We start from the raw sequence: 27,557 nt of genomic DNA, 5'->3' as shown, positions 1-27,557 counted from the left end.
CAGATATGCCAGACCTGTCTTGTTTGGTACGCTTATAAAGGTAAGAAATGCCCTAAGGGACAGGTTTGAGGACTGGACTGCTTTAATTCAACTAATATCATCCTTGTTTCAGCAAAGATTAATAAGATTTGTTCAGCCTTCTCATGGAGCAGCTAAACTTCTGTGAAAGACTATTCTTTGTCTTCATTTGCTTGCTTGATACAAGAAAAATAGAGTAACAGTGGTTGTACTGTCCTAGCAATAGTTCCATCCTGTACTGGAGAGCATACTTCCATTGGAAAGAACTATGTTCAAGACTCATTCCCTATTTTATTTTCTGCATTATGTTGGGTTCCCCTTTTTCCTGCTTGCTAGGAAGGTTACTCTAAAATGAGCTGTATGGCCCAGTAGCAGAGTTTTATTTAAAACTAGATTGAAGTAGAGGTCCGTCCATCTTACTTTCCAGAGCATACCTGCCCTAACATGTTCCAGAAAATATTTTGAATATCAAGCTTAGAAAAAACAGAAATTGTTCAGTCATCTTTCTACAATGCAAGAACAAAGCCTTCACATACTCTTCTGTGCCTGTTCCTGTAGAAGCTTTGTCTTAATTTCCTGTGGTAGATTGGTATTTGTTAATTCAGTGAATCTCTATGCTGATTTTTTTCTTAGAGATTTTACTTTCAGTTTTTGTTTGAGCTTAGATTACTAATACCAACTCCTCAGTTTTGAGGTTTCAGTTTTTTGCGGGCAGTTTCTGAGGCTTATATCTAGGATTTATCCTGATGTGTCTCTTAGCTGAACTCTTGCAGTATAATTTTGGAATGTTGAAATTTCATATGTCAACATTTAGACCTTGCACTAAAACTAGGCTTCCTTACCATGGCAAAACAAAGATTTGTTTTTTGAAAAGGATTCCTGAAACAAAAATTAAATCCTAATACTACTGTGATATTGGATGAATATCACAGAATAGTAACTTGCAAGATGAATTTCTGATGTTACACAGGGGCAAACACAAAACAGAGTGTCTTTATGCCTTTTGAGTGGTTTATTAGGCATGCTGGAACCAAGGTGGTTTTTTATTTAAAGTAATACTAGTGATTGACATTGAACATTCAGCTGTCAGAGTGTCGTTAGGTGTGTGAGCATATGGGTGATGCATGTTGGTAGTAAGCACATCAAGTCTCAAAGTATGCACGGATCTATTGAAAGTATCACACTAAGCCTCTCAGAGGCCACAGATTCTGGCTTCAGGAGTCCTCTTTGGGAAACACTGAGCATGTGTGTGCATGTGTGGAACTTGTGCTTCTCCATGGAAAATGGAGTGTCAGAGGAATTGCAAAATTGAATTTGGGTGGTGGCAAACAAGCCAGGACTGATTGAAACTGTACAGACTGTCAGTATCTCTTCTTGGAAATAAAGAATGTTTTTGATTGCTTCCAGCCTTCTGGAGGAGAGGGGGAATAGAGGAGAAGGTGGCTCAGAAATGACATCTCATTGTCAGAATATATTCCCTTTTCTCAACAGTTTATTTTAAATATAACATGTCAGAATGAGTGTTTTATATTTATCAAAATACATTTAGGCTTGTATTTTTTTTGTTCTTCTTTTAATACCTTCTGTATTTTCGTAGGTTGAAAACAGATAAGTTGCATTCTAGTTTTCCTAGAAACATTGCAGAATTCTGGCATCATGGAAGTTGACGTCCAAATTGTCAGAGACTGAGAAAGGGCTAAGATTCAGAGTGCAGTTTAACATAACCAAACAGATAACCAGCATTATCTAACTTCCCATATTCTGGGGAGATGACCAGTGGAGAGTGATGTAATCTTATTTGATAGCACTGAAGACTCATTTCTTGCTGTGTTAGTGAATTTCTAAGTGCAGCACACAGCACACGCGCTTAATAAATGGTGTAATCATAGCATAGCTCTTCCAAAAAACCTTGTTAAAAGCATAAAGGTGTTAGGTTTTTCTTCCTGCTGTTATGTTCCTCTTTTTTTCCTCACAAGAATAATTTTAGACAGAAAGAGAGAGAAATAGTATAGTGCAAGTAGTTGCATGGAAATTGATCTCACTTGCTTTTGTCACTAAAGAAGGTGTAAGAATGCACTTGTCTTAAATCTTCATTAAGGACTTCATTAAGTTCTTTTGTCTTTTTTCCATACTGAAAAGAAATTCCCATGTGATCAACATTTGAATTGTGCACTGACTGGTATTATTGTAACTCTCTAGGGGAGTTATGTCACTTCTTCCTGGTCACAGAAATCAAGTGGACAGAAAGAAAAGTAGTCCAGAAAGGAATGATTCATTACCTACTTGAAATACATTATTTGGGTACTGTCAGAAGAACAGAAATTCGAAAACATGAAAAGGACTGTAGCTTTGTTAACTGACTTCACACCAAAATGTAGTTGACAATTTTGGAATATTGTAGAGAAGGAACTGAAAGGTATGCCCAGTAAGGAGTAATAAGGAAAGTGATGGCTGAGCCATACGTGGTATTTTGAAATGCTGTCATAGGTTTCCCCCTCCAGCCATTTGCATGTTTTTATCTAATGTTAGAAAGCCTTTCCTTAGGGTGCACAGCAGGGTGCTGTAGCTTTCCAGTTTTTGTGTGTGTTCACTGCTGGGCAATGACAGCAGTTATTTCCTTTGGATTTATGCCTATTCCATTAAAATTTACTTAACATTGTAGTCCTTCATACCTTTTGTCAGACAAAAGTACCCTTTTGTACAGAGCAAAGGACCCATGAATGTCTAGTTAAGACTGCCTAAGCTTGACAAATGGCAGAAGTGGTGTGCATTGGGAAATTGAGATTTGTTGGTGTGCTGAGAGCACAAGAGTGAGTGAGCACATAATAAAACACATGGAGTGAGGCAGCATGGCATGTAATACTTTCTTCTAATCACTTTCTTTTACTATTAGGTGTTGGTCATTTTGCTCTATTAAGCTTCTTTTCTGTAAGTCACAGTAACAAAATAGATATTTCTGTGTGCACATTTCGACATGGTAACAGTAAATTTGCTTTCATGTTGAGAGGGAATAAAAATGTTAGGTTTGTATATAATTGCTAACTGTTTGAGTTTTTTTTCCCCTATGGCGAAAGACTGGATGAACTTACGTTTTTGAACTGAGAGGGAGGATTAAACAATGATTTCTCTTTCTGCTTTCATAGACTTTCCTCAGACTTTCTTTCTGGGTTCTTACAGACAGTGATTTACTTTAAAAAAAAAATGTTTTGTTACATCACAGAATAAATAACTACACTTCCAAGAAAGTAAAATTCCTAGTTAGCACTGCCAAAATAATTACTTCTTCAATTTCTTTCAACTTTTATTGAGAATTTTTTTTTTTTGTTAATGTCTCTAAAAACTTGTTTTTCCAGATTATCTTTAAGAATTGAGCCAGGTAACAGCTCTCCTCGACTGGTTTCCTCCAAAGAAGATCTTGCAGGTATAAAACATCATTTGAAAATTTGAGTAAGGAAATAATTTAAATTACAGAAATCTTCTACTGAAGTATATGGGAAAACCCAGAGGTACATCAGTAGCATGAGTCAACAAGAAACATTGCTGACTTGTATAAAAGCAGTTCCGGTTCAAGGGATGTCACAGAGTGTTTGCTAGTGTTGGAACAGGTGTCAGATTATGGGATTTTTTTTTTTACAAATGCTTGCGTTTCCATCATTATTTAATAAGTGAAGAAAAAAGAGCCCTCTTGCAGTACAAAAAAAAAAAAAAACAATGCAGTGAATAACACAGGAAATTCTTTCTTCAGGTTTCTGTGTGATCACATACATTTGAGACAATTTCATTGTGGACAGCAGGAGGACAAAATATTTGTAGCAACAATAGCTTCTAGAAACATCTGGAAAACTAGAGTACCATCTATAAGTTGACAAAAGCTAATCTGCTGTTTATTGCTATGACCAGACTAAACAAACATCAGGCTATGCGAAATGTACTTCCTGCTATATGAGCCGTTATTGCAAAAGCTGTTCTGTTTTAATCTCTTGAACCTGAATGGCCAATTTTCTGTCTCATTATGTAAAACCATGTGTGAATGTAAAAACCCCAAGGAGTCCAGACCACATCTGACGTGCATTTATTTAATTTAATTGGCATTCAAAATTTTTTCTCACCAATGAAAGGCAATGTAAATGAGAGAAAGAAAAAGGAAGATGCTAAATGTAAAACAAAGAAAAAAGCCCATGTGTTTTTCCTCTGCCTCCCAGCTCTTTATGTTGGCTACTGTCAAATGACCAGTTGTTTATAGGGAACTTCTTGTTTGTCCTAGTATTGTGATTGCTATTCCCAGAGTCAGATAAACATTTGACCTGGTCTTCAGTTTCTTTAGGAAGGTGTTTTTCCTTTCCCTGCTTAATGTTCAGTATTATTAATTTCTGCATAAAGGAATAGTTCACAGGATATTTTTGGTTTTTATTAGATGAGTTCAAAAGTAGTTAGTAATGAACAATTTCTTCATACAGAAATGCATTTGGAAGTTAACTTCCCCTCAGGAGCCATCACAGTGTTGTTCTCTGTATCTGTGTCTGGAGAGGTGTTGATAAGTTACCAGGCTTCTGCTAAGCAGTGCCCACTGCATCAAGGCTATCTCTCCAAACCCAACAGCCTGCCAAAAAGGCCAGTAGGCTGGGGATGGGCAAGAGGTTGGGAGGGTACATAGCTAGGACAGCTGATTTAAGCTGCCCAAAGAGATATTCTATACCGTACGACACACCCATTAATAAAAGCTAAGAGAAAGGGGGGAGCGAGACATTTATTATTAAGGTGTTTATCTTCCTAAGCATGTGTTACAATGCTTGGGTTAGGCTGTGGCTTCTTACTGCTCACTGATGGGAAGTAGATGATAAATTTTTCTTTTGATTTCTTTTGCTTCTGCACGCAATTGTTGCTTTTTAAAGTTAATTTGCCTTTATCTCAGCCCACAAAGGTTTTATATCTTATTTTTTTCACCTTGTCCTGTGAAGGCTGGGGAGTACTGACAGGCCATAAAAGTCAACCCACCACATCATGCCACGTTTTCTTTTGCTTTTGTGAGGATTTGATTTTTCATACTAGAGACTTGAAACGAAGGCATTGCCTCTCATTTGATTACATCTTTCTTACATTTATAAAGCAGACAAGTAAACTCTTTTTATTTTCTGGCTTTTACTTTGTATTACTCACATCTGCATGCTCAACTCTTGAACTTTGATGTTAACACTTCATTTGCATGATTATGGAATATAATTTCAGTCCTAGCAGCATGGCGTGTGATTATCACCGGTACTCTGTAAGTCTTAATCAAGGGCTGAGATCTTATTAGAACTCTCACAAAAGGCAATTAAAAATACAGTTCCGAAGTTGGAAATGAGAATTTTGAACTTGTCTGATCTAGGTAAGGAATACAGCATGATACTGCAGTGAGCTCAGCTGGAGTCCCCAAAAAATGATTGGGACAATGTTCATTAGTACCTACTTCATTGACTATGTGATCCTATAGTATTTGGTAGTATTAGGAGAGGGTGAATTTTCCCTTCTGAATCTGCAGTGCCCTTAAGTGCTCTCTAAGGTTGCTTTACTCAGAGTGAAAATTAATAGGATGACTAGAAACCAAGTGCTGAGTCATTCCTATTGCTCCGTTCTTCTGTTAGTATTTCCTTCGAAAGCTTGACCCTTCTGTGGACTGCTGTATTCATTTCTTGCTCAGCTAGAGAGTTTTCGCTTACTGCCAGTTAGACAATGAATGCCATCAGCATTTTGTAGTACTCAGAGGAATTTTTCAGTGAGTTGCACCTGTGTGGCTGGAAAAATGCTGTTAAATGGAATCCAGTACATTTTACTGAAAATAAATTTTACTGAAATGGGAAGGTTTATTAAGTAAGTTAGCATGAATTCAATTTGAAATCTAACTAAGCATGAAGGCAGCAATTTATTGTTTATTTCACATTAATAAATAGGAGCATTGCCATATGTTAGTTTTGAATAATTCTGAACAAAAATGCTCTAATATTAGTAATGAGATATTTAAACATGGAGAATTAAAAATAGCACATTTACAGGTAGTGCTCTCAATTTTATTTGGATTCAAATTATGCCTTGAAATTAATTCCACTTTGGACATTATATGCCAGAAGTAAGTCCTTTTTAGGTGGTAAGCTACAATGATAATAGATGGTCTCAAAATACTTTGGGCAGTAGTTTAATGTCCCAGTTAATAGTTTAAGGCATGGGAGTTTGATAATAGTGATTTAAAGTTAAAGGTTCTTAGCCCATAAGGCCAGTCATCAGTTCAGTTGTCTCAATTGTACAAAGGTTAACACATTCATAATAACAATGTCTAGTTGAGTTTTGCCTGTGACATGCTGCCTCCTTAGAGATCAGCATGTGTTTCCAGAGACAGAAAAAAAGTTCAATGTCATTTGTAATAATTCCAAAGCCTATAATGGGATTAAGTGCAGGGAATAGTGTCATCTTTGTGTTCGAAAATACAATTGCATGTGTTGATGATGGAAATGGATTTTACTTGCCAGCACTGTGAATTTATCTTCCACCCAGTTTTTTCTCTTTCAAAAAAAATATTAACAGTTTACTGTAGCCAGAGACATTGTGGGTTTCTTTTTTTCAGTTAAGTCCTGCAGCATTTCTATTTGCAAAGTGCTGGAGAAAACCATGTGTCCATTTTCCACTTCTTTTGCCAACTAGTTTTCCAGTAAATTCAAACAGGAGGCAGGCATCTGATTAAAGTGTCTGTCTCACAACAAGCTATGTTTTTTATATTAGTGGCTAAAAGGGTCTCATTTAATTATCAAATGCATAATTGTGAATAGTGCTTTCACAGGCAGATTTAATATCTTCCATAATGCTGCAGAGATTCTTGTCCCTCGCAAGTATCATTTAAGGAGCTTTAAGCAGTTTAGTTGAATGCTTTTGGGAACTTCCTTGGCAGCAACTTAAGTCTGTTCATTCTGCCTTGCTGTGGTTTGAGAGGGAGAGAGAGAATGTAGCTGGAGAGCTTATACTATGCTAACTGTTCACAGTTTCTAGTTGAATTAGCTGTAAAAGACATCTCTGTTCCTGCAGTGTTAGCTGAAAGGTGCTTGTCATTTATGGTATGGCTGTTAGGTTGTTTTGGAAGGAATAACTCAATAAATTTTCCCAGAACAAAGGAAAATATTTAATGCAATATATGGTACGTGTAAGCCTTCTAAGCAACTGAAGTTCCTCAGAATTTGTACACCAAGTAGCTCAGTAGAGAAATGTTCTGTTATGCATACTCTTTCTCATCATGTTATTGGGAAAAGTTCAGGGTGCAGTGCTAAACAGAACATACAAAGTGATTCACTCATTCTCTGTAATATAGCATATTTACTCTGTCTTGAAAAACAATATAAAAAGTTAAAATAATGGTAAAATAATTACCATATCCAGAAAATTGTATTGAATACTAAGTGACTCAAAGACTGGTCTTAACAATTCTGTGATTTTTGATGAACGCCTTCATTAAAATTAACACCTAGCATTAAATTGTAGCAACAGCCAGGCCTCTGCTGTGGGTAGCCCTTATTTTGGGGCATTTGTTATGCAGTAGTCAGGGATGGACCCTCACCCCTCCTTCCCCCCCCCCCCCCCCCCTTTTTTTTGTTTTTTCCCCCAAGTAGGTCTTGGTGTTATTCTTGAGGGGAAAATAATTAGACCAGAGGTTTTCTGTTACCATTATGCCAGGAATGTGGAATAATTAATCTAAAACAGGTATATTCTCTTCTTTGTTACTGGGGTAAAATTCAGCCCATATTGCCAAGCCCATTCAGCTTTGAGAGCTAGTTCATAACAAGCTTAGAGTAAATATTTTAATTAATTAGAAGAGGTCAATTATTGGATGTAGAGTATGTGATATATAGGAGTTGAAAATCTAGAAAAAGAAGGAAGACTGGGGATGCTTGCGCATTTGTGACCCTCTGAACTAACTATACTACATTAGTGATATCTCTACAGCAGTTACAGCATTTTATAATAAAAAACCCCACACCATTATTTTCCATGTAAACACTGAGTTTGACATTTAGTTTTGCCATTTGTTTTACCGGTTGCTTTGGCAACTAATAAATAGTTTGTGTTAAGTGCTTTAGCAGCCAGTCATTCTGTGGAAATGAGGATTGTCTAATCCTTGTGCAAGTTCTTGGTCATTGCTTCATGTACACCATGTCTGCTTTTCTTACACAGGACTTAGGGTAGAAATGGAAGAACTAAGTTTTCTTCGCATAACTTTACAGACTGCCCAGAAAACTTTACCCTTTGGTTTACATTCTCTTCCTCTGTGGTACTTTCCTGAGAAACTTTTACAACTCACTGGAGTATTTTTGAAATAAATCAATACCAGACAAATCAGTGGATTCACATGTTATCAACCTCTAAATCCAGCTGGAATTAGTGTACTGTGGGTTTTTTCTTAACATACCAAAGCTTCACAAAAATTGCAGAAGAATATTCTGTCAAAACAAATATGAATTTTCCATGGAGAGAATGATTGTGCTCAGTTTTTAACTTCCTCACTTTCTATTACTTTCTGTGCCTCCTTACCAAACAAGTCTAATGTCCTAGTTCATTGATGCTTATTTTAACTACCAAGCTATTATCCTGAGGAATGTTACAAATATAGACCAGACAGAGGACAAAGGGCTTTTCTGCCTTGTTTTTTGAAGGTTTAGTTGGTTTTGGTCTTTTGTTTTTGACTCTTTTTTCACAGCAGTCACCTGAAATAGTTTCTGTAAAAAGGTGGGTTTTTTTTTTTTCTGACTGATTGGTTAATGTATTTGGTTGAACCCAAACTTTAGTTTCCCTGCAGCCATGCTCTCACAATAGCTTTGTCTTTGTTGCCAATCGTGATGTCACCCAAGCCCGTATACTGCTTGTAGATCCAACTGCAAAAACTTCCGTGTTTTTGCTGAAGTGTAAATCTGGGGTTTGTGCATTCCACTGGTAACACAAATGCTGACAATTAGTAATTCCATAAAAGTGACACTTGAAATTGAAAATATCACTTCTATACAGGAAGCATTTGGAGGAAATACACTCAAGTGGGCTTACTGTGCGGTCAGAAGTACGTGTGTGTGGGTGTGTGTGTGTGGGTGTGGGTGTGAGACAGCTTTTGGGGAGCTTGGAGGAGCACGGGGAAGTGCACTCAAGAGCTCAGATTATTGTTTTTAGTTTGCTCTTGTCTAAGAAGCAGCCATAACAACATTACATGTTTTATGCATTAGTAGCCTTTTGTTGAATTGTAAAGTAATACTCTGAAAATTAAAACTGCTCTTTTACAATAGCCATCATTCTAGGTGCAATTTTTTTCTGTCATTCTTGATTCTGTGCACAAAATTAATCTAAAGTTATTTATTGTGCGTTTTGTAAGTAGGTATTTCTTTTTTAAAGTTTTAATTATCACATACTGGTTAAAATGGAAACAGCAGTAAAAATTTACAGTGAAGATTTAACTAGAGAGTCTGTAGCTTGGATTGTCTTTATTTTTTAAAAACAGACCTAGTAAGTTTTACTTCTTAACTGCTCACCAAAAAATAGTGAATAGTTGAGACTGTTTTACTTCCCTGAAAAATCACTCAGTTCTTCATCATATAATATGCAACTCATTATCAGTTTTTAGTTTGCATATCTAGTACTGGTTTATTGATCCCTTTTTAGTGGAGAAAAATTGTGAACTGTAACTCCCTCATCTTGCTGCTTTTTTAAAAAGCTCTGGAGACTGTAAATGTTCACATGTTTTACTGAGGGATTGCAAAAGTAACATTCATTTATAACATTTGAAGGATTATTCATGGAAAAATTATGCAAAGGAAAAAACAGTGAGATCCTTTGGGATATGTGTAAACTTTTCCAAATGTTCTTGCCACAGATCTCTGAACAGCATTTGACTTGCTCTGATGAAGTTGTCTCACGTTCCCTAATGCAAACACATTTTTAATAACATTTTAATATTTTTATACATCATTCCTGTGCATGTCAGCATAATCTTGAAAATGATGCTGAGAAATAATGAAAACCAAACTAACCCTTGTTCATGCCAGCTGACTGGAAAATCCTGCTAAGAGTGCTTTGTCTCCATGAAAGGCAAAATAACAGAATAGCAATCATGGTAACAGTATGCACTAGGAGTGGAGCCAGAAGAGTAAAGACAAGAGTTAGCAGTAGCAGATGACTTCACTTATTGGAAAAAAGGGGCAAAATAACTCAATCCCAAATGCATTTAAGTATTGGAATTTTGTTATCAGCAGTATCAGGCTTCCCCAGCTAATTGCTCAGCAGTCTGGCATGTCCATAAACATCCCTTGGTCTGTGGAGTTGTCACCAGTATCTCTCTGCTTACCCTCTTTGGCATCCTTCTTGACATGGGCTCTCTTTGTCTCTTACTCCTTTACAGAAATTAGGTCATCTGCTCTATGCCCCATAACTCATGCTGATACTCACGGCACCCCAGATTTCTTGCTGAACTAAGTGTAGCCAGCTGAAGAGAACTCTATAAACTTCACCATTCTTCTTCATAGACATTTGACACCAGAGCAGAGACAAAGGCTACGTAAAGATGTTTAAGTTCAGATTCTTATTACCTTAGCACAGGGCTAACTGTATGGATTTCCTTCTCTTGCCTTGGAGGAAAGGAGGATGCAGAACTACATTGAAAATGGTCAGTCCAGCCATAATAATACCAGCACAGATGATATTTCTGTTTTCATCTGATCCCACAAAGCATTCTGTTTTCTGCCATCAGGCTCTTCACTGAAGACACCTAACTAGGAATTTGAATAAGTCACAGAATCACAGCATAGCTGGAAGAGACCACAATGGGTCATCTAGTCCAAGCTCCCTGCTCAAGTAGGGTCATCCTACAACACATGGCACAGGATTGTGTCAGATGGCTCTGGAATACCTCCAATGAAGGAAGCTCCACAAGCTCTCTCTAGGCAGCCTGTTCCAATGGTCTGTCAACCCAGGTCCATTTCCTTCTTTGACAGGACTGATGCAAGCAATTGTGATTGCCATATGTAACAACAAGGAAGCCAGGCTGGACTGCTGTCTTAAGTTATAAGACTCTTACACCTATTTCCACAAACTCTGTCACCCTTGACGTGTCACACCTTAAGCCTGGCAATATTTTTATGTGAACTGAAATTTCAGTCGCTAATATTATTTTTTTATATTATTCATAATATTCCCTAGTATTATATTATAATCTGAGATGTGGAGTCCTCTTAGGCATGCTACATAATTTGTTTCAGGGGGAGTGTGGCAGTTTATCAAATTTTTTCTGTTCTAAAACTGTCCAGGTAAAAAAAGCTCTTACTTAAATCAAGCAATTATCATCTTTATAATGATCAATCTTTAGATAGTTTCGTGTTGCAATTGTATTAAATTTCAGTCCATGCTCCCTAAAGAGAGGGAGAAAAAAAGAGAGTGTAGAGTGAAAAGTCTCAAACTATTATTTCTTGCTAGATAATATCTCTTACTCTTTGTAGGTTTTGATAGTAGCATTTGAACCTACCTGGAGTCAAATCCAGCCAGCTTTGATTTTGTAATAACTTTATTGTGTCAGCACTGGTCTTGTTATTTTGCTGTTCTTTCTGATGAAGTAATTTTGATGCAGTGTCATGCTTTTGTTTTGCTGCATATCAATGCTTTGGAAAAAAAATTAATCAAACTGCTTTCAGGTCTCTGATTCTCCACTGTGAGAAACTTAACCTTTAAACTATTATGTGTTACAAAATTTAACAGTTATTTCTACAAGTGGCACAATGTCTGTGTGAAAAAGCACTGCACTATACTGATAATCCTCTAGGACTGTGCCTTAAGATTGTTACTATTTCACAGGCTGTGGTTTCAGTAACTTGTTAAAAATAATACTCCAGTAGCATTCAGTGAACTTAAAAGAACTTAATGTCATCCATTTGAAAAAAAAATTAAATCAAGATTGAGAACTGGCATCAGTTCAGAAACACCTGAATGATACAGCAGGAAGCAATACAAAAATGAGCAAATCCTGTAACCAAATTAAGGGACTCGCCTCAGAGTGGGCATATTAACACCGAAGTTTATGCTGAGTTTCAGATTAAACTCTTGCTGATAAATGCACATAATTTTCAGGGAAATTCTCTTTTAGCTGCCACTGTCTTTATCCTGAGTTTCAGTTCCAATATATTTTAGGCTTCTTAGCAGGTAATAAATACCTCAGTAATCCTAAGTATTTTCCTGTTCACAGTTTGAAAAGTATCTGATGGAAAGGCACTACAAAGAAAGCATGTAGAGCAAACTCCTTTTTTGGGAATCTAGTCCATCAGAAGAACTGGAGGTTTTCAAACTAAAGAATTTGTAATAATTTCTGAAACTTCTGAAGGCATTTGTTTTGTCTCTGCATAAATTTTAATTTGTAATGAAAATCCATGGTAAAAGACTTTAGTAAAATGTATAGTCTTGCTACTAATGCAGCAGATAAGATTTTTCAGACCTAATGGTGAATTATGAATCCATACAGTTTTTACATTAAACTAGGCAACACATAATTGCATTCATAATCATACTTTTTCCATCCTAATTTTGCTTCACCTCCATGGCAGAAATGGAAGCTAAACTGCTTTGGTTTTAGAGAAGCAACTTCCAGTGTTGTGTTACCGCCCAAATGCATCAAAATTTTAGTTGTCTGTGCAGCAAGAACATTGTACTGGGCCCTCTCCAGCATCCCAGATGTGCGTCTTTAGGTGAATCTCTGGATGAAGTAATGACTGAAAGTGCATTTTTTAAAACTGCACATGGCCATTAGGTATAAGACCTTCTCTGAAGCTGCATATGCCAGTGACTGATGCTATGACTGTTGTGTTTCACAAATTTGGAGTTGTGTGATGGTGACAAAGATGGGCAGGCAAAAATGCTGTCCTGATGGTGTATATGAATGAGGCAGAAAACATGCTTAAAAACGGTTTTGTCTTTGTTCTCCTACCAAATTGATGGTCTGATGAATAATACTGCTGAAGGTTCCTCTAACAAACTTGTCCCTCCTCTCTGTATTGCGAAAAGAAATTGTGTCTTTTTTGCTTGTCTTGGGGCTCCCTTCATTATTTATTAAGCAGCATAATGAACTGTTTGCTCAAATGTGCAAAACACTGTGGATTAAATCTTTCCCCTTACTGCTAGGGAAAACCCTTTGCAATTTTTCATAGTTGCAGTCCAGTTCACAGTGAAATTCCAGAGTCTGAGCGATGGTGAAATAAAAATACAAATAATTTGGAATTAATTTCTTTGTTTCCTACAACTTGATATAAGTCTATATTGCAGAGAGAGTATGAGCAGGAAAGAATCTTGCATTTTTTGGGGAGGGGTTTTGCCTTTTACTGGGACAAAATCATTACTGCTTCTCCTATTTCTTCTTGTGTCTCATGAATCCTCAGTTCAAGATAGAAGAAGTTGACACCTTCCTTCAAGGGTATTTCAGGGTAGAGAGAGCAGCCTGTAAAACAAATAGAAACAGAATGTCCCAAGTAAGGAGAGACCTCTAAGGAACATTGAGTCCAACTCCAGCCTTGCCGGGCTACATAAAACTAAATTATATCACTAAGAGTGTTGTGATACCAGCAGACTCACCTTGTACTCTCACAGGCTTGGTGCCATGACCACTTCCCTGGGAAGTTTTGTCTCTCAGAACCATTTCTGTTAAAAGTTCATGTTCATCCTGTTGTCAAACTGTGCCATGGAATGCTGGTGTTTTGGATTGGTTTTGAGGGTTTTTTTTTCTGTTTCAGTTTATTATTTATTTGATGACAGACACTTTTGCAAAGATTCTGATGATGATTGCACATGGCTTTTCACATCACAAAGTTTCTTCTTGTGTCAACCTCTTAATGAGTGGGTTTTGGTAAGAGTCCAGAAGCTGACTAAGCTGAGGTTGCTGGAACCTCCAAGAAGTGATTTTTGTAATGTAGAGGAAAGTCTGTTCTACTGGTACCTGGACTGTCCCAAGGAGAAAGATATGGGGCAGATGGAGACTTTGATGACCACTGTTCCCACTTTCATCACAAGCACCAATGCCATAACTAAGTGTTTAAAAGTGAAATCTCAACTGTTTGCTATGAAGCCAAGAAGAGCCTGGCATTTACTGAGGATGATGACAGACTGTCTTTTCCTGTGTATTGCAAAGGCCCCACTGCCTGCCTTTTGTGAACAGCATCGAGGAGCTGGAACAAAACCAGTTTGTCCATGTTTTCTGTGAGGCCTCATAAAATCTGTAAATTGAGAGGAAGAATGATTGCAGTGAGACATATCTAGAGCTCATAGATGTTTGAGAAGTAATGCATCTGTCTGTCCATTAGGTATATGAAGAGCCCTTGGTTTTTCCGACACGCTCAAGCTGTGAGTCAGTATGAGCAGATTGTTTACAGTTTATTCACAACATGAAGTTGTGAACAAAATTCAAAACACGTGTGGACATTCCTGTTCACACCTGAAGTACAAACCAACTTTATGGCTCTGCATATTACACTTCGGCACATCCAGCTGTAAGGACACTGAGAGTTTTTGTAGTTTATTGTTAAATATATGAGCAAAACTATTTTAAAAATTGCTCCAGGGAGTTCAAGATTATGGAGATGAATTTATAACAAAATGGATGGTGTAACCCTAATGGGCAAGAAAGAGTGCTTCAGAAATGGTGCCATTTGGTTATCTGTAAAAATAATTTTAATCAGTTCCTAAGCACACCAGCCAATGAAATTTCTGGGATTTGCATCAGTCCAGTTAAATAATCTCTGTCTTTTAGGTCCATCTGACATGTCAGCAATTATGAAATTCAGCAGGAGACCCACATGTCCTGATGCCTCAGTAGCAGCAAGTCTATCTACACCTCCTGTACCAAGGCACCGGAAGAGTCACAGCCTAGGAAACAAGTGCGTAATCCCGGCTGTCTCATGTGTCACAAAAATTGAAGATAGCAGCAGGAAACATGCTAGTATTTGTCCTTTCCATTTCTTCTATTGCAAAAGTGTTTCAGGCTCTAGTATGTATTCCCTAGGTTTTCCCTTGACACTTTTGTTATTTTTGCTGACTCTGTTCTCTGCTAGTGCCAGGCACTGGCAGTACTTGAAAGCTGCTTATCCACTTTAGTCTGTGGATTCCTGGTGTGTCTCCTTTTTCTGGGTTTCTGCTTTTGCTGCCACCAAGGATGTTCACGTTTTGTATGGAGGAGTTAAAACATTTACAGCTTCCCAGCTGCAGAAATTTAATAGTTGTTACAGACTAAGAGAAGTAAAATCTGAAACTCACTTTGGTAGTAAAGGAGCATATGTACAGTAGAAATTTAATAGTTGTTACAGACTAAGAGAAGTAAAATCTGAAACTCACTTTGGTAGTAAAGGAGCATATGTACAGTACAGTACGTGGTAGCGTATAATTGCCTGATCCTTAATAACCTGTTGATGAGGCTGAGGCTGAGTGGAAATAATGTGAGCCAAGGGTTGCTGTTAGATGACATAAGAGGGGTTTCACATTTTTCTCTTCTTCCGTGTTCCAGTATGATGTGTCAGTTGAGCGTCGTGGAGAGCAAAAGCGCCACCTTCCCGACGGAGCGGCCCCGGCACCTGCTGGACGACAGTGTCCTGGAGTGCCACAGCCCCGCGCGCGGCCACACGCCCAGCACGCGCCTCCTTGCCAACGGCCTCTCCATAGGTATCGTCTGCCTGGGGAGTGACAGCCCTGCTCCTGTCCCCAGGGCGCTGCAGACTCACAGACATCTGAAAGCAGAGAATTAGGAAGATCGTTAGTTCCCTTGCAAAGACTGATTGATTGTTTTCATGGATGAAAGTAGATCAGTACTGCTACCTGGTCAATGTTACATCAGCTTTCCTCGATTATCTACTGATGCTTTTGGTAAAAGTGGCATGAAGGAAAATTGGTTTTGTAGATGCTCGGTGTGTGACACAAAGTCTTGTCAGCTTTTACGAGGGGGAAAGTGGATGTGTATTTTAAAAGCTACCTTTACACAAAGAAAGCTTTAATTTTAACTATATGTTTTAGAAGGTGGGGGATTTGTTGGTAGTACTCGCTAAGACTTATAAAAAAAGGTAATATGAACACATTATGGTATCATAATTAATAAAGCAATTAATATAATATCAGAAAAGTGATCAAGAATCTATGTTCTAAGCAAGAGAAAGCCACCTTTTAAGAGACTCAGGCAATTTCTAAAATAAGAATATAATTTCACAGTCAATAAGAAATTGACTGTGAAAGATAGCACATTACTTGACCAAGAGTCAGACACTGAGATGATCTTTGCACCTCTGAAAATACAGGAACAGCTTAGTGTGTTAAAACTGAGCATTAGAAGATCAGTCCTGGGCAAATTAAAACTGTGAGCTAAATAGTTGAGCCAGAAAAGGAGGGACAAATGGGTGATGGGCTTGAGGGAGAGATAGGAACTTTAGTTATGAATAACATCATATATATATATATATATTTTTTTTTTTTAATAACTCCTAGCAGCCCCATACAGCTGACATATCCTCTATTAGAGGTGTGTTTGCTTCTTGAAAATAAACCGTGATACCATATCTAATAACTTCAATTCACTTATGGATATTGTGGTAGAAATATTGTCTTACAAAGGAGCCGGATTTTATGTACCTGAAGTGCTCAGCTTCTGAAGTAAAAGCATGGTGAAAATTAAAGTAATGGTATTAAAACACAGCAATAACATGAGTTGAGTGAGATACTATAAATGGAGAGGCTCATGTAAACCTCTTCCAGCAAAAATTTTACCATGAACTCTAAACACTTCTTTAAAACATGATTTGAGTAAGCGGTGTCCATGGTACTATACAAAAGAGTATTCTGGTGATCCACATACATTGGCTTTGTATTTTCCCATGGGTGGTTTTCTTACTCCTTCTCTGTACTACTCTCTTTCTAGATAGCAGTGAAAGCTCAGAATTTAGTGAGGAGCTGCCGTCAGGGCTTGAAAGGTGAGTTAGTCTTCATGTTCACTCACTGAGCACTCTACAGACTTAGCTAAGAAATTCACAAATGATCCCTAACATTATTATCCCTAGGTAAGCCCTAAATCAATAGTTATTTTTATCAAATTATTGATTAGTTAGGAAAAAAAATGGCAAATATTTTGAAATAAAGCACTGTAAACGTACTGGACCTGAAAAGATTGGGAGCTATCTCTGTCACATTTACCAAACCCTAACTATTGAAGTCTCAAACTAGAATATCCCTCATCAGATATTTGCATTCACAAACAGGGGTCGTTTATATGCCACGCTGGGGCCTAACTGGAGGGTACCGGTCAGGAATTCTCCTCGGAGTCGAAGCTGTGTCTACAGGTACAGTTCAGGGTCTGCCTCTTTCATTGTATGGTGCTAAACTTCAATTGGGGTCTTTATGCTTTCCTAGTGTAATGCACTTTGGGTCCAAATATCCTTATATGACCATAACAATTTACAAAATCTGCCCCTCCTGCTTGTAAGAACTCCTGTGGTAAAGCAGGATTATGACCCATTCGGATGAATTTCAGTTTAGCTGTTGATTTAACTAATGATGTCTGGCTTCCATTTTGCAGAAAACTAGGCTTAGAGTTTCATGAAACCTTGTGGAAGCAGGTTTTTCATGAAGGCCATCTTTGACTCCCATTACAAGTGATGATGTTAGAAGGATACATTCTTGACCCTTTCTCACAGTCTATTTCCTGATTTACCAGACAGCTACCCACAATATCTGTCCGTGTCTGTGTGGTGTGTTGATTTTGTTCAGTAAAAGGGATGACCTTGGACCTCAAGTAAGAGAGGGAACATCCACAAGCCATATGTAGCAGGTGCTCACAATGTTGCTAGACACTAAGAAGTGTACTTTCTAGAAGCAGGTCATTGTTTACAGACCTAAGAGAGGTGACACTGAAAATTTTATATAGTTTGAGGGATAAAAATCATTCCTTGAATGTATACCTGACCTGAGCTTGATAATTCTGTGATGCTGGCAAAGGAAGACGTATGTTCGAACAGTTAAGAAAATAGGGCCCTGAATCAGTATTCTGCAAATACTGTGATTTAGTTGCAATTTAAATCCAGTCAGATTTTATTTTGTTTAAATTAGTTTGCTTCAGCCATTGTAGACATATTGATGTAATGTATAAATCACAGCTGCCTTACTTGTGCCAGTAACATCTGATAACAGCACAAGTTAGAGGTTAGACAAAAATAAAAATGCGTGCTTTATAAATTCCTAAAGAAATACATTTTGGAACAGTATTTCAGGTATTGTAGCTGCTCCTGGAAAGTACTTTCTTAACGTGACCATGGTAGACCTGTTTCAAAAACATACAAAAGCTAGAAATATAAAATGTACAACAATTAAAACATGAAAAGCCTATTAAATCAAAAAAGAAGAGTTACTTCCTAAAATACGTTTCTTACATTTATCCACTGTCAAGTACTTCTAATGCTTGTAGTCATTCTTCCTTTTCTGAAACCTTCAACTACCTCTGTCAAATATAGAATTGGCAAGAATGCACATTAGCAGAGACCAGGCAGGTCATGCAACGGAAGAATGCATGTGCCTGGCAGCTGGGAGGGCTGTCCTTCCCTAGATGTGGCTGTGCATATCACTTGGCACCAGCATGAGTTCAGATTAATTTGTGGAGAGAATAGTGTTCCTTTCACAACTGCAAGGTAGATTATACACATCCTTTTCCTTGTATTCATTATTAGACATGATTTAGTTAGTGCTGATAAACCCTCTTGGCCCACATAAGATCACCAAGGTTGTGATCATGTGTCAATGAAGAGACGTTAGCAGCAGGTAACCTACCAATCAACATTTGGTTGTGGCCTTATTAATGGCTGCTTGCCTTTCTAACTTTCCATATACTTGGGTTCTGTCAATTGTATCTCTTTCTCTGTTGTATATGGGAAGTTTTATGTTCATCCTGGAAAAGGAAAAACTATTCTAATCTCTGTAAATAAATTATTGAACTGATTTTTAATAATTATTAATAATTATTAAATTTATTTTTAATATAGTTTTCACAATTCTTTTCCAATTAGGCAAGGTATTTTCATTTAATTTAAAACAAAATTTGTGGGAGCTCTTGTAAAAAAGAGCTCTTGTAAAATTTTGAGCCAAAAATTTCCAGAAATTTGGGTAATTTCTATAATTTACCAGAATAAAAAAGAAAATTGCCTGTTTTCACTTTGACTTTGGGTTTCAGTATTTATTCTGTTTTATTTTCTCATGCCTAAGCCCCCAGAATAGAACCGTTTTGAAAGATCTTGGTTCCTATTTGGTAGCTAGGTTAGGAAAACACATATTCTAGAGTCCCATTTCAGGTTATACAATATTCATAAAGCAGTGGAGGATAGATATATTTAGAGCTAAATTATATTGCTTACTTACTATCCTTACTCTGCTCAAATACATAGAGGAATGCTTTGTGTCTCCAGCCCAACAGGTGCATGCAGCTGCACAGCAGGTGGTTCCACAGGAGTCATTACCATGGAAGGGCCTTTAAGAAGAAAAACACTGCTCAAAGAAGGCAAGAAACCTACTGTAAGTAATTCTAATTATAGTTATTCCTGTGGTCCTAATTCATTAGTGGCTGGTTTAATTTTCAGAATTATATTAAACCTGCAGCTTGATACCACCCAAAACAATGGTTTTATCAATTGTAATTTTCTGATCAAAGTTGTAACCAGGTTGTATCGAGGTTGTAACCTTTGTGTGTCATTTGATATACAGCAGTTTGCAAGTCAGGTTTCTAGCCGTGACAGCCAAGCAGGAGTGAAGCAATTGTGTAACCAGCAAGCAGTGTTGTGAGGGCAGAAATAAATCTTGTGGCACTGCCTGATGGCCCAGAGCATCCTGATACTTTCCAGCTAAATAACCCTGACAAAGGCAGATATTGCAAGATGGACAGTGTCTGCATTACATTTCTGTGACAGGAAGTAGATTAATATCTATGAATGAGCTTGTAGATTAAAGAACTAGCAGTGGCACTCATAAAAGACTGAAGAGGGAGATCTTCAATACAGAATTTTCCAGGGAAGGTACAAATTCAATTGAACGTATTTCTACAATATATTTTGGCACTTTTGAGATATTGCATTAAAATGGAAAGGCTGCAGAGCAGCCACCCAGAGCACCAAAGTCCTCGCAATTCATAGTTAACCTGAATTCAAGGATTTCACATGGTTCTAGTCCTATGCATTTGATAATTTATTTGCTTTCTGTCGAGTTGATTGATGTAGTTCAGTTCAGAGCTAAACAATTTGAAGAATTGCAGAGTCCACTCAATAATTTTTTTTAGTCAAAAGTCCAAGATCTGTACAGCAGAAGGCTGCACACTATTCTTCTCTAAACAATCAGTACTGATACTTTCATGAGATACCCAACAAAGAACGATTGTATCCACAGCCAGCCATCAAGCTTTAGGTAGCTGGGCTGATTTACACTAGGAGACACTCTTTATCTCCATTCCTTGCTTCTAAAATTAACTTTGGTAGCACTTGGACTTGCCAGTGAATAAATTTTTGTAATTTCAGAGATATGCCGGGATATCAGAGAAATGCAGAGTTTTTCCTAATTTTTTTCCTTTTTCATTCAGCTCTCCTCATGGACTAGATACTGGGTCATGCTTTCAGGATCAACTCTTCTCTACTTTGGAGCAAAAGCTTTAAGAGGCACTGAAAGGAAACATGTAAGCTTAAAACTTATTCTAAAACCAAAAATTAAATACTCATAAGTAGATCGGGAAGGGCATCCAAAGTGTATTTTCTATTCCAGGCTAAGCCATATTTCTGCACAACTTCTACAGTCAAAAGTTAATCTTTGCTATAGTCTCAGCTATGACTGATTTGTCTGTCTTTTCCAGTATAAATCTACACCTGGGAAAAAAGTCTCCATTGCAGGCTGGATGGTGGCACTGCCTGATGACCCAGAGCATCCTGATATTTTCCAGCTAAATAACCCTGACAAAGGTAGATATAACAAGATGGACAGTGTCTGCATTACATTTCTGTGACAGGAAGTAGATTAATATCTATGAATGAGCTTGTAGATTACAGAACTTGCAGTGGCACTCATAAAAGACTGAAGAGGGAGATCTTCAATACAGAATTTTCCAGGGAAGGTACAAATTCAATTGAACGTATTTCTACAATATGCTGTGGTGCTTCTGTGCTGCCTGCAGAGATTCATTTCTTTTGACTGTTACTGTAAGTTTTGCAGAAATTCCTCAGCTAATATGAGAGTGCAGCACGTCCGTGTATCTCCATACATTGATCTACAAGTCTCTGAATAGCTTCCTTAAAATCAGTCAATATCAAATATTGACATACCCTGAGGCCAATTAAAATATCAAACCATTTATCAAAATAAATCTGCTAAGTAATTATTACTTTTTAATTATTAATTTCGCAATGCCATAACTTATTTCCCTCGAGTAAACTTAAAAATTTCAAAAGATAAAAAAACTCCTGGAGTTATTTTGCACTTTGAGTGGCTGCATACAGGTTCTTGAGGCTTTCTTCAGTTTCCATGTTTTCAGCTTTGGTGCTGGATATGGAGTCCCATCTACTCTGTGAAGTGCATCATCTGGGAGTTAACTAAAATGCACAAAATATTTGATTGCAGGAAACAATTTGCAGTAGGACATTGAAGAAAACTAAGTTTACAGAAGCCTTGATGAGAAGAAAGCCAGGATTAAATTAGATCTGACCTGCGGCGTATGAATGATGCACAGTCCCCAGTTGTGGTATAACCAGAAACATTTATTAAAAGTGTATATAGCTTTATAATATTTTCAGTATCAGATTAGAATATCACACGCCTGGATAGCCAATACTATTACTGTTCACAGTTCATGTTCATGTCTGTTAACCGATAATATAAGGGATTGCATTCCTAGTATTCACGTCAGCCTTTTTCCTTTAAATCAAGTGCTTGTATAACAATTTTTTCTGCCGACTACTGAGGTTCTGCTGACTGTTACATTTTAGAAACTTTGTTTCATCTCTCCTGCCTTGACTGAATAGTTCTTGCTCTTCTTAACGAAGTGGGTTTGTTCTCTTATTGCTTAGCGTTCTTTCTTTTCTTGCCACACACCCACCTACATGGTCTTTTCTGTGGCTGTAACTCAGCCTTTCTGCCTATGAGGCCACATATGTTCTCATACTTGCTTCACCCAAGAATTGCTGGGTAACGTGGCTCACATGGGCTCTGTTATATTAGCAGCATCATGTTTGAGCATTCGAGGTGCAAATTAATGTAAGAGTTTACTTCAGGACTTTGGCTTCTGCACAGAAATCAGAGTTCTTTGAAACTACATGTCTGTCTGTAAATTCTGAGTCTTTCATTTTCTTATTTTTGTAGGCAACGTTTACAAGTTTCAGACTGGTTCAAGGTTTCATGCAATATTATGGCATAAGCATCTGGATGATGCGTGCAAAAGCAACAAGCCTCAGGTAAGGTTGTGAAAACTATTTCTACCCACTTTTTCCTATTTTCCAGAAAATCCTTACTAGAAAAGCTCTTTCAATCTGTGTGCACACGCATTCCTGTGGGGACAGACATAATTCCTCATTCTGTACGCTGATCCATTTTTTCAATAGGAGAAAGAAGGATTATTTAAAATTAGAGAATTCCCATCAAATCAGGTTTTGTGCAGGTCTAGCTATTGGTTTGGTTACCTTCAGAGCATATAAATTCTATTCTCAGTTGCTTCAAGCAAGATAACCTCATCTCTTCTTCTTTAGAAGGGACTGTCTCATGGAAAATGAAAGTAGCCATACTAGGATGGACTCAATGATCTTAGAGATCTCTCCCAAATGTAATGATTCTATGAGTAATTTACAATCTCTTCCAGGTACCTGCTAATCTAATGTCATTCGAATAATTTCCTCTCCTACCTGGTGTGACTTCAAGTGCCAAACTGAAGAAACAGGTTATTGTTCTCTAAGGAAGAAGAGGAGAATGGTTTTCCTGACATGAGCCAGCCACAGATATTTCAGCACTTTCCTAAGTAACTTGAAAGTGAATCTGACACAGCTTTTAAAAGCAGAAAGTGAATGTTATTCCTAGGACCAGATAAAGTCTCATGCACTGAGTGAAAGCAGACAAGTTAGATGGACAGAAGATTAATCCTGCCTCCTGCAGGATTCTAGAGCCCTCAACAATTTGTGGTCAGAGACTGCATGAACTGATATTTGGCCGCAAACTGAGCATTATATCTTCTGCCTGTTCTTTTTCAAATGGTTCTTTTTATTGTTAAGCTGCTTTGTGTGACTGAAGAATATTTGGCCCATGTTGGGTTTAATTTCTTTCTAATGCACAGAATGACTGACAGTGTTAACTTGCTCCAAAGTGTCAATTAGAATAGAAAATTGTGGAACAACCTTTTTATAACCTAAGTGCACTGAGTTGCTTGGAAATGTGGCTGCCTCAAATTTTCTATCAAATCTCTGGACAATATGCTGTTCATATTTGAGCTATTTGGGAAAAATGTATTTTGGCATAGGACAGTTGGTTTTCTTTTTCATTCAGTTGTTTTGCTCAGGAATACGCTGGTAATAGATTTAAGGCCGTTTAAATTTATGTTGTGCTGAAGTTTGTCTTACATTCTCTTACCAATGGCATAGTTGCTTATAAATTTGGTGTTTTGGTTCAGTCTGAATGTTGCTCATTTCAAACCCCTTAGCACAGGGAAGCAGGTAATCAGGTGTTTTATATCACATGGTCCTGGCTCCTCAAAATGACTCCATATCATTGTTTCTGTTCTGTCCTTCTGCGGATGACTTGGCTCCACTCAATTACAGTATGTGTTGTGACTTCAGGACATTAGTACTGGTAGATGGTACTGCTATTATAAAATCATGGTGGCAGTGAAAGACTGTTCAACAGTGGAGCAAGTACAAAGAAATCTCCACATCAATATCCAGAGAATAAATGAGCAAACAAAAATGTAACTGAAGTTCTCTGAAGGAACTCTCTCTGTACTGTATTCCTGCTGTACCCTGGCACTCCTGCAGTCAGAATCATTTTCTGTTCATTTGTTAAATTCATCACTTTTTCTTTTTGAAACTCTTTTGCCATATAGCATCATTATTCAGACTTCATCCATCACCTGAAAGCCTCCTCTGACTTTCCTAAGATTGCGTAGAGGAGAAATTGGCAAGTTAGCCCTTAACTTACAAACCAGGAACACCATGAAAGTCAGTTTAAGTGAACAGAACCTCTACTAGAACAAGCTTCCTAGCATTAGCAGTATGTATTCTGTGGACTTCCATGAGTTTCTACATTTTAATTTTGAAACTTCTCTAACAGCAAGGAGAAAAAGCTAACTGTATTGTTAAGTGAAGGTCACAAGTAAATTTATTGTTCTTTTAAGAGTTCATGTTACAATCCCAAAAGCCTAATGCATACCAGGATTTCAAGAAAAACAGTTCCTGATAACAATTGCATTTAGATCTTGGGACATGGGAAAGTGCATGTAAAGTTGACAAAATTTATTTGATAACTGAGGAACTCTGTGAAAAGAGTTGTAATTAAAAATATATTTGTGTTGTTTTTCTCTTTCTTTCCTAACTTAAGACAACTTTGAACTAGGAAATACATGGTTATCTGCAAGGGCAGAGCATCGAACGCCATTAGAGATGGTATAGAAGCTTTTGAATGTGGTAACATCCTGTCAGCAGTAAATGACTTCAGACTGTTAGGCTATGATATAGTCTGAATTATTCTACACCTGTGGATTTTTGTGATTAGTCATCAATGAGATTAAACATCTTTTCCGGATAGCACAATTGTGAAATTGCTGCAGTGTTGAGAAATTCAGGCAGTGAAAGAATAATGATGGCAGTGAAAGAATACTAGTAAAACATCTTAAACCAATTTTAAATTAGTCTTTAAGGATTAAACAGTTCCTAGCTGCTGATTAGAGGTGTTATGATGCCATTTGGTACCATTTGCTATTACCGGGTACTGCTATGGTTAATTGAAAGTGGCTATTGAAATACAATAGGTTGCCTGTCACTACTGATTGTTACAGCATTTCCACAAAATAATTTCACAAACCATACAAGTTTTCCTCCATCAAAGAGAACAACTACAGTAGTTATGTAAAAGTAAACATTATGACATAATTACCATTTTCACAATTGTGAAGATATAATAACTATAAGTAATATTAGTTTATTTAATGTATTGCTTAATTTATTTAAATAATTTTTATTTTATTATTTAATTATTTATTATTTTTTTATTTATTTAATTAATTTAAGTGTAATTCAGTGCCAAAATGCATGTTTTTCCAAATAGCGGTAAAATGAGGCAAAGAAACTAGTTTTCAAAGTGAGACTGACTTGTCACACTGTAATGTTAATCAGTTTCAACATTTTGGTTTGTTTTGTGTGGAAACTGTTGCACTATTTTTGGCTGTGTTTTTCAGCAGTCCACTGCATGCCATTTGTGTAAAGGATTCTTTCTAAAATTCTTGTGAACTGTCTCACCTGTAAGAACTCTGGTGTTGGAACCTAGGTTTTTGGCAAAGTATTTTGTAACCTCAGTCTTGTATCGAGTTGCTGCATTTTTCAGTTTGTTACATTGATAATAATGATTGTTTTGCTAATTAAATACTTTAATGTAAAAAAAGTTTGTTTACTACAACAGTAATAGCATTTGGTTGTAAGTTTAAAAATGTGCAGGGTATGTACGCTGTTGACAATAAAATATTCTGAAAAAGAATAGGAGAGGTACAGAAGGAATGTTTTAGCTCAAAGGCAGCATGCATGTTTTATTTTGAATGAATGGTAATATAATTGAACAGACTTTATAGAGCACAGTCTAGCCATTTAGTAGTATAAATACAACAGAATCAACATTTCTAGGATAAAATTGAAAAAGCCTCCAAATCTGAAGGTTTTTCAAGTGATATTTTGAAAGTCCAAAGAAGTAGAGACAAACTTAAATTTCTTTGCACTTCAAATTTAACTCAGCAGGTTTGCAGATGACACCAAACTGAGTGATGCAGTTTCCACACCTGAAGACTGGGGCCTGGACAAGCTTGATGAGTGGCTCGGACTGACATAATTCTAATGAAAAGATCAAGAGAAACTCTGCTGAGAAGGACTTCAGGGTGCTGGTGTATGAGAGGCTGGACATGTCCTGGCCGTGGGTGCTGGCAGCTCAGAAGCCTGCCATGTCCTGGGCTACATCAAAAGCAGTGTGGGCAGCAGGTGACAGAAGTGATTCTGCCCCTCCACTCAGCTCTTGTGAGACCCCACGTGGAGTGCTTCATCCAGCTTTCAAGTCCTTGGTATAGGAAAGATATGAACCTGTTGGAGTGGGTCCAGAGAAGACCCACAAGAACAATCAGAGAGCTGGAGCACCTCAGCGATGAGGAAAGGCTGAGACAGATGGAATTGTTTAGCCCAGAGAAGAAGATGCACCAAGCAGATGTTATTGCCACCTCTCAGTACTTGAAGGGGACTTACAAGAAAGATGGGGACAAATTTTTTTAGTAGGGCCTGTAGTGATAGGAGAACAGATTATAGTTTAAAAGAAGGTTGATTCAGACTAGGTATAGGGAGGAAATTTTTTGCAGTGAGGGTAAGGCATTTGATTTGTGAACTGGATCAATGTATCTAGGAAAGACACTTTCAAATTGGAAAAATTATTTGGTCCACATAGGGGGTTGAGGCCTCAGTCTACTATTTTCTACAGGTATTTGCATGTGGTTGAGAAGTGCCTAATAGCACTGTTTACATGTCTTTGCAGGAAACTGGTGTGACATACCTCTTATCAAGGACACACCCCTTTGGAGATACACACCTTTGGCTCTGAAAGAGAACTGTATTGGGTATGCTACATTTTAAATGTAAGAATTAAATTTCAAGCATTTCATTGTTATAAGCATTTTATTCTGTGTTCTCCCCGGAAATAAAGACACTCTGTGGGAGATCTCTATAACTGGAACAAAGGTCTGTAACTTATGGCCTTTGGCACTAGAAAAGAAAATCCCACCACAGAATTCCTGCTAATGCCAACCTTGTATTTTATTGTAGAAATGATTCAACTATCATATCTATCTCTAAAAGTAGACAGGACTCCAGTAAGCCACTGGATTTTTATCATTGTGTAATTATCAATTTCCCTGTACTTTTTTTTTAATTGACTTGCCTTCTGAAAATACAATGGCTAGTTCGTGTTTCTCCATTTTACACAAGTTAATTTGACAGGCGTCGGGGTCGAATCCGGAGACCTCCTCGAGAACAGTGCAGCACTGCTGATGTCCTTCTTTTGCACTTGTGCTGTCTATGCCGTTCATTTCCAGGATCTGGTGTGTGGGAGCGTTCCCCCTGGGGCACAGCATGTGGACCTGGGTAATCAGCGCTCCGGAGCCGCTGGCGTCCGGATCTTCGGCGGGATGGGCAGGCTCTGCTCCCCAAAATGCGCCCGCCGGCACGGACCGGCGGCGCCGCCGCTGACGCGCATTAGCATCCCGGGGCCGCCGCGTTGCCCCATTCGCGGTC

At 37.7% G+C, this 27,557-nt stretch overlaps 1 protein-coding gene across 10 annotated transcripts in view; it reads left to right on the top strand.

The window, feature by feature from the left end:
- RALGPS1 (Ral GEF with PH domain and SH3 binding motif 1) overlaps positions 1-27,115 on the top strand; it is a 79,010-nt gene extending 51,895 nt beyond the window's left edge. For 6 of the 10 annotated variants that reach the window (XM_030230680.2, XM_030230677.2, XM_030230678.2 and 3 more), the window contains 10 exons: positions 3,372-3,439; positions 14,798-14,924; positions 15,548-15,702; positions 16,946-16,997; positions 17,283-17,363; positions 19,476-19,581; positions 20,636-20,728; positions 20,903-21,008; positions 22,402-22,493; positions 22,895-26,006. In XM_030230680.2, coding sequence (XP_030086540.1) covers positions 3,372-3,439; positions 14,798-14,924; positions 15,548-15,702; positions 16,946-16,997; positions 17,283-17,363; positions 19,476-19,581; positions 20,636-20,728; positions 20,903-21,008; positions 22,402-22,493; positions 22,895-22,924 — 910 coding nt within the window. In that variant the 3' untranslated portion in view covers positions 22,925-26,006. The other 4 variants (XR_003945071.2, XM_050981006.1, XM_030230682.2 and 1 more) reach the window with 4 other exon arrangements.
- Positions 27,116-27,557: the final 442 nt, after the last annotated feature.

This window comes from Serinus canaria, chromosome 17 (genome assembly GCF_022539315.1).
Source record: "Serinus canaria isolate serCan28SL12 chromosome 17, serCan2020, whole genome shotgun sequence".
NCBI classification, from domain to species: domain Eukaryota; kingdom Metazoa; phylum Chordata; class Aves; order Passeriformes; family Fringillidae; genus Serinus; species Serinus canaria.
The sequence above is the reverse complement of the archived record's forward strand: the minus strand, read 5'-3'. Positions and strand labels throughout refer to the sequence as shown.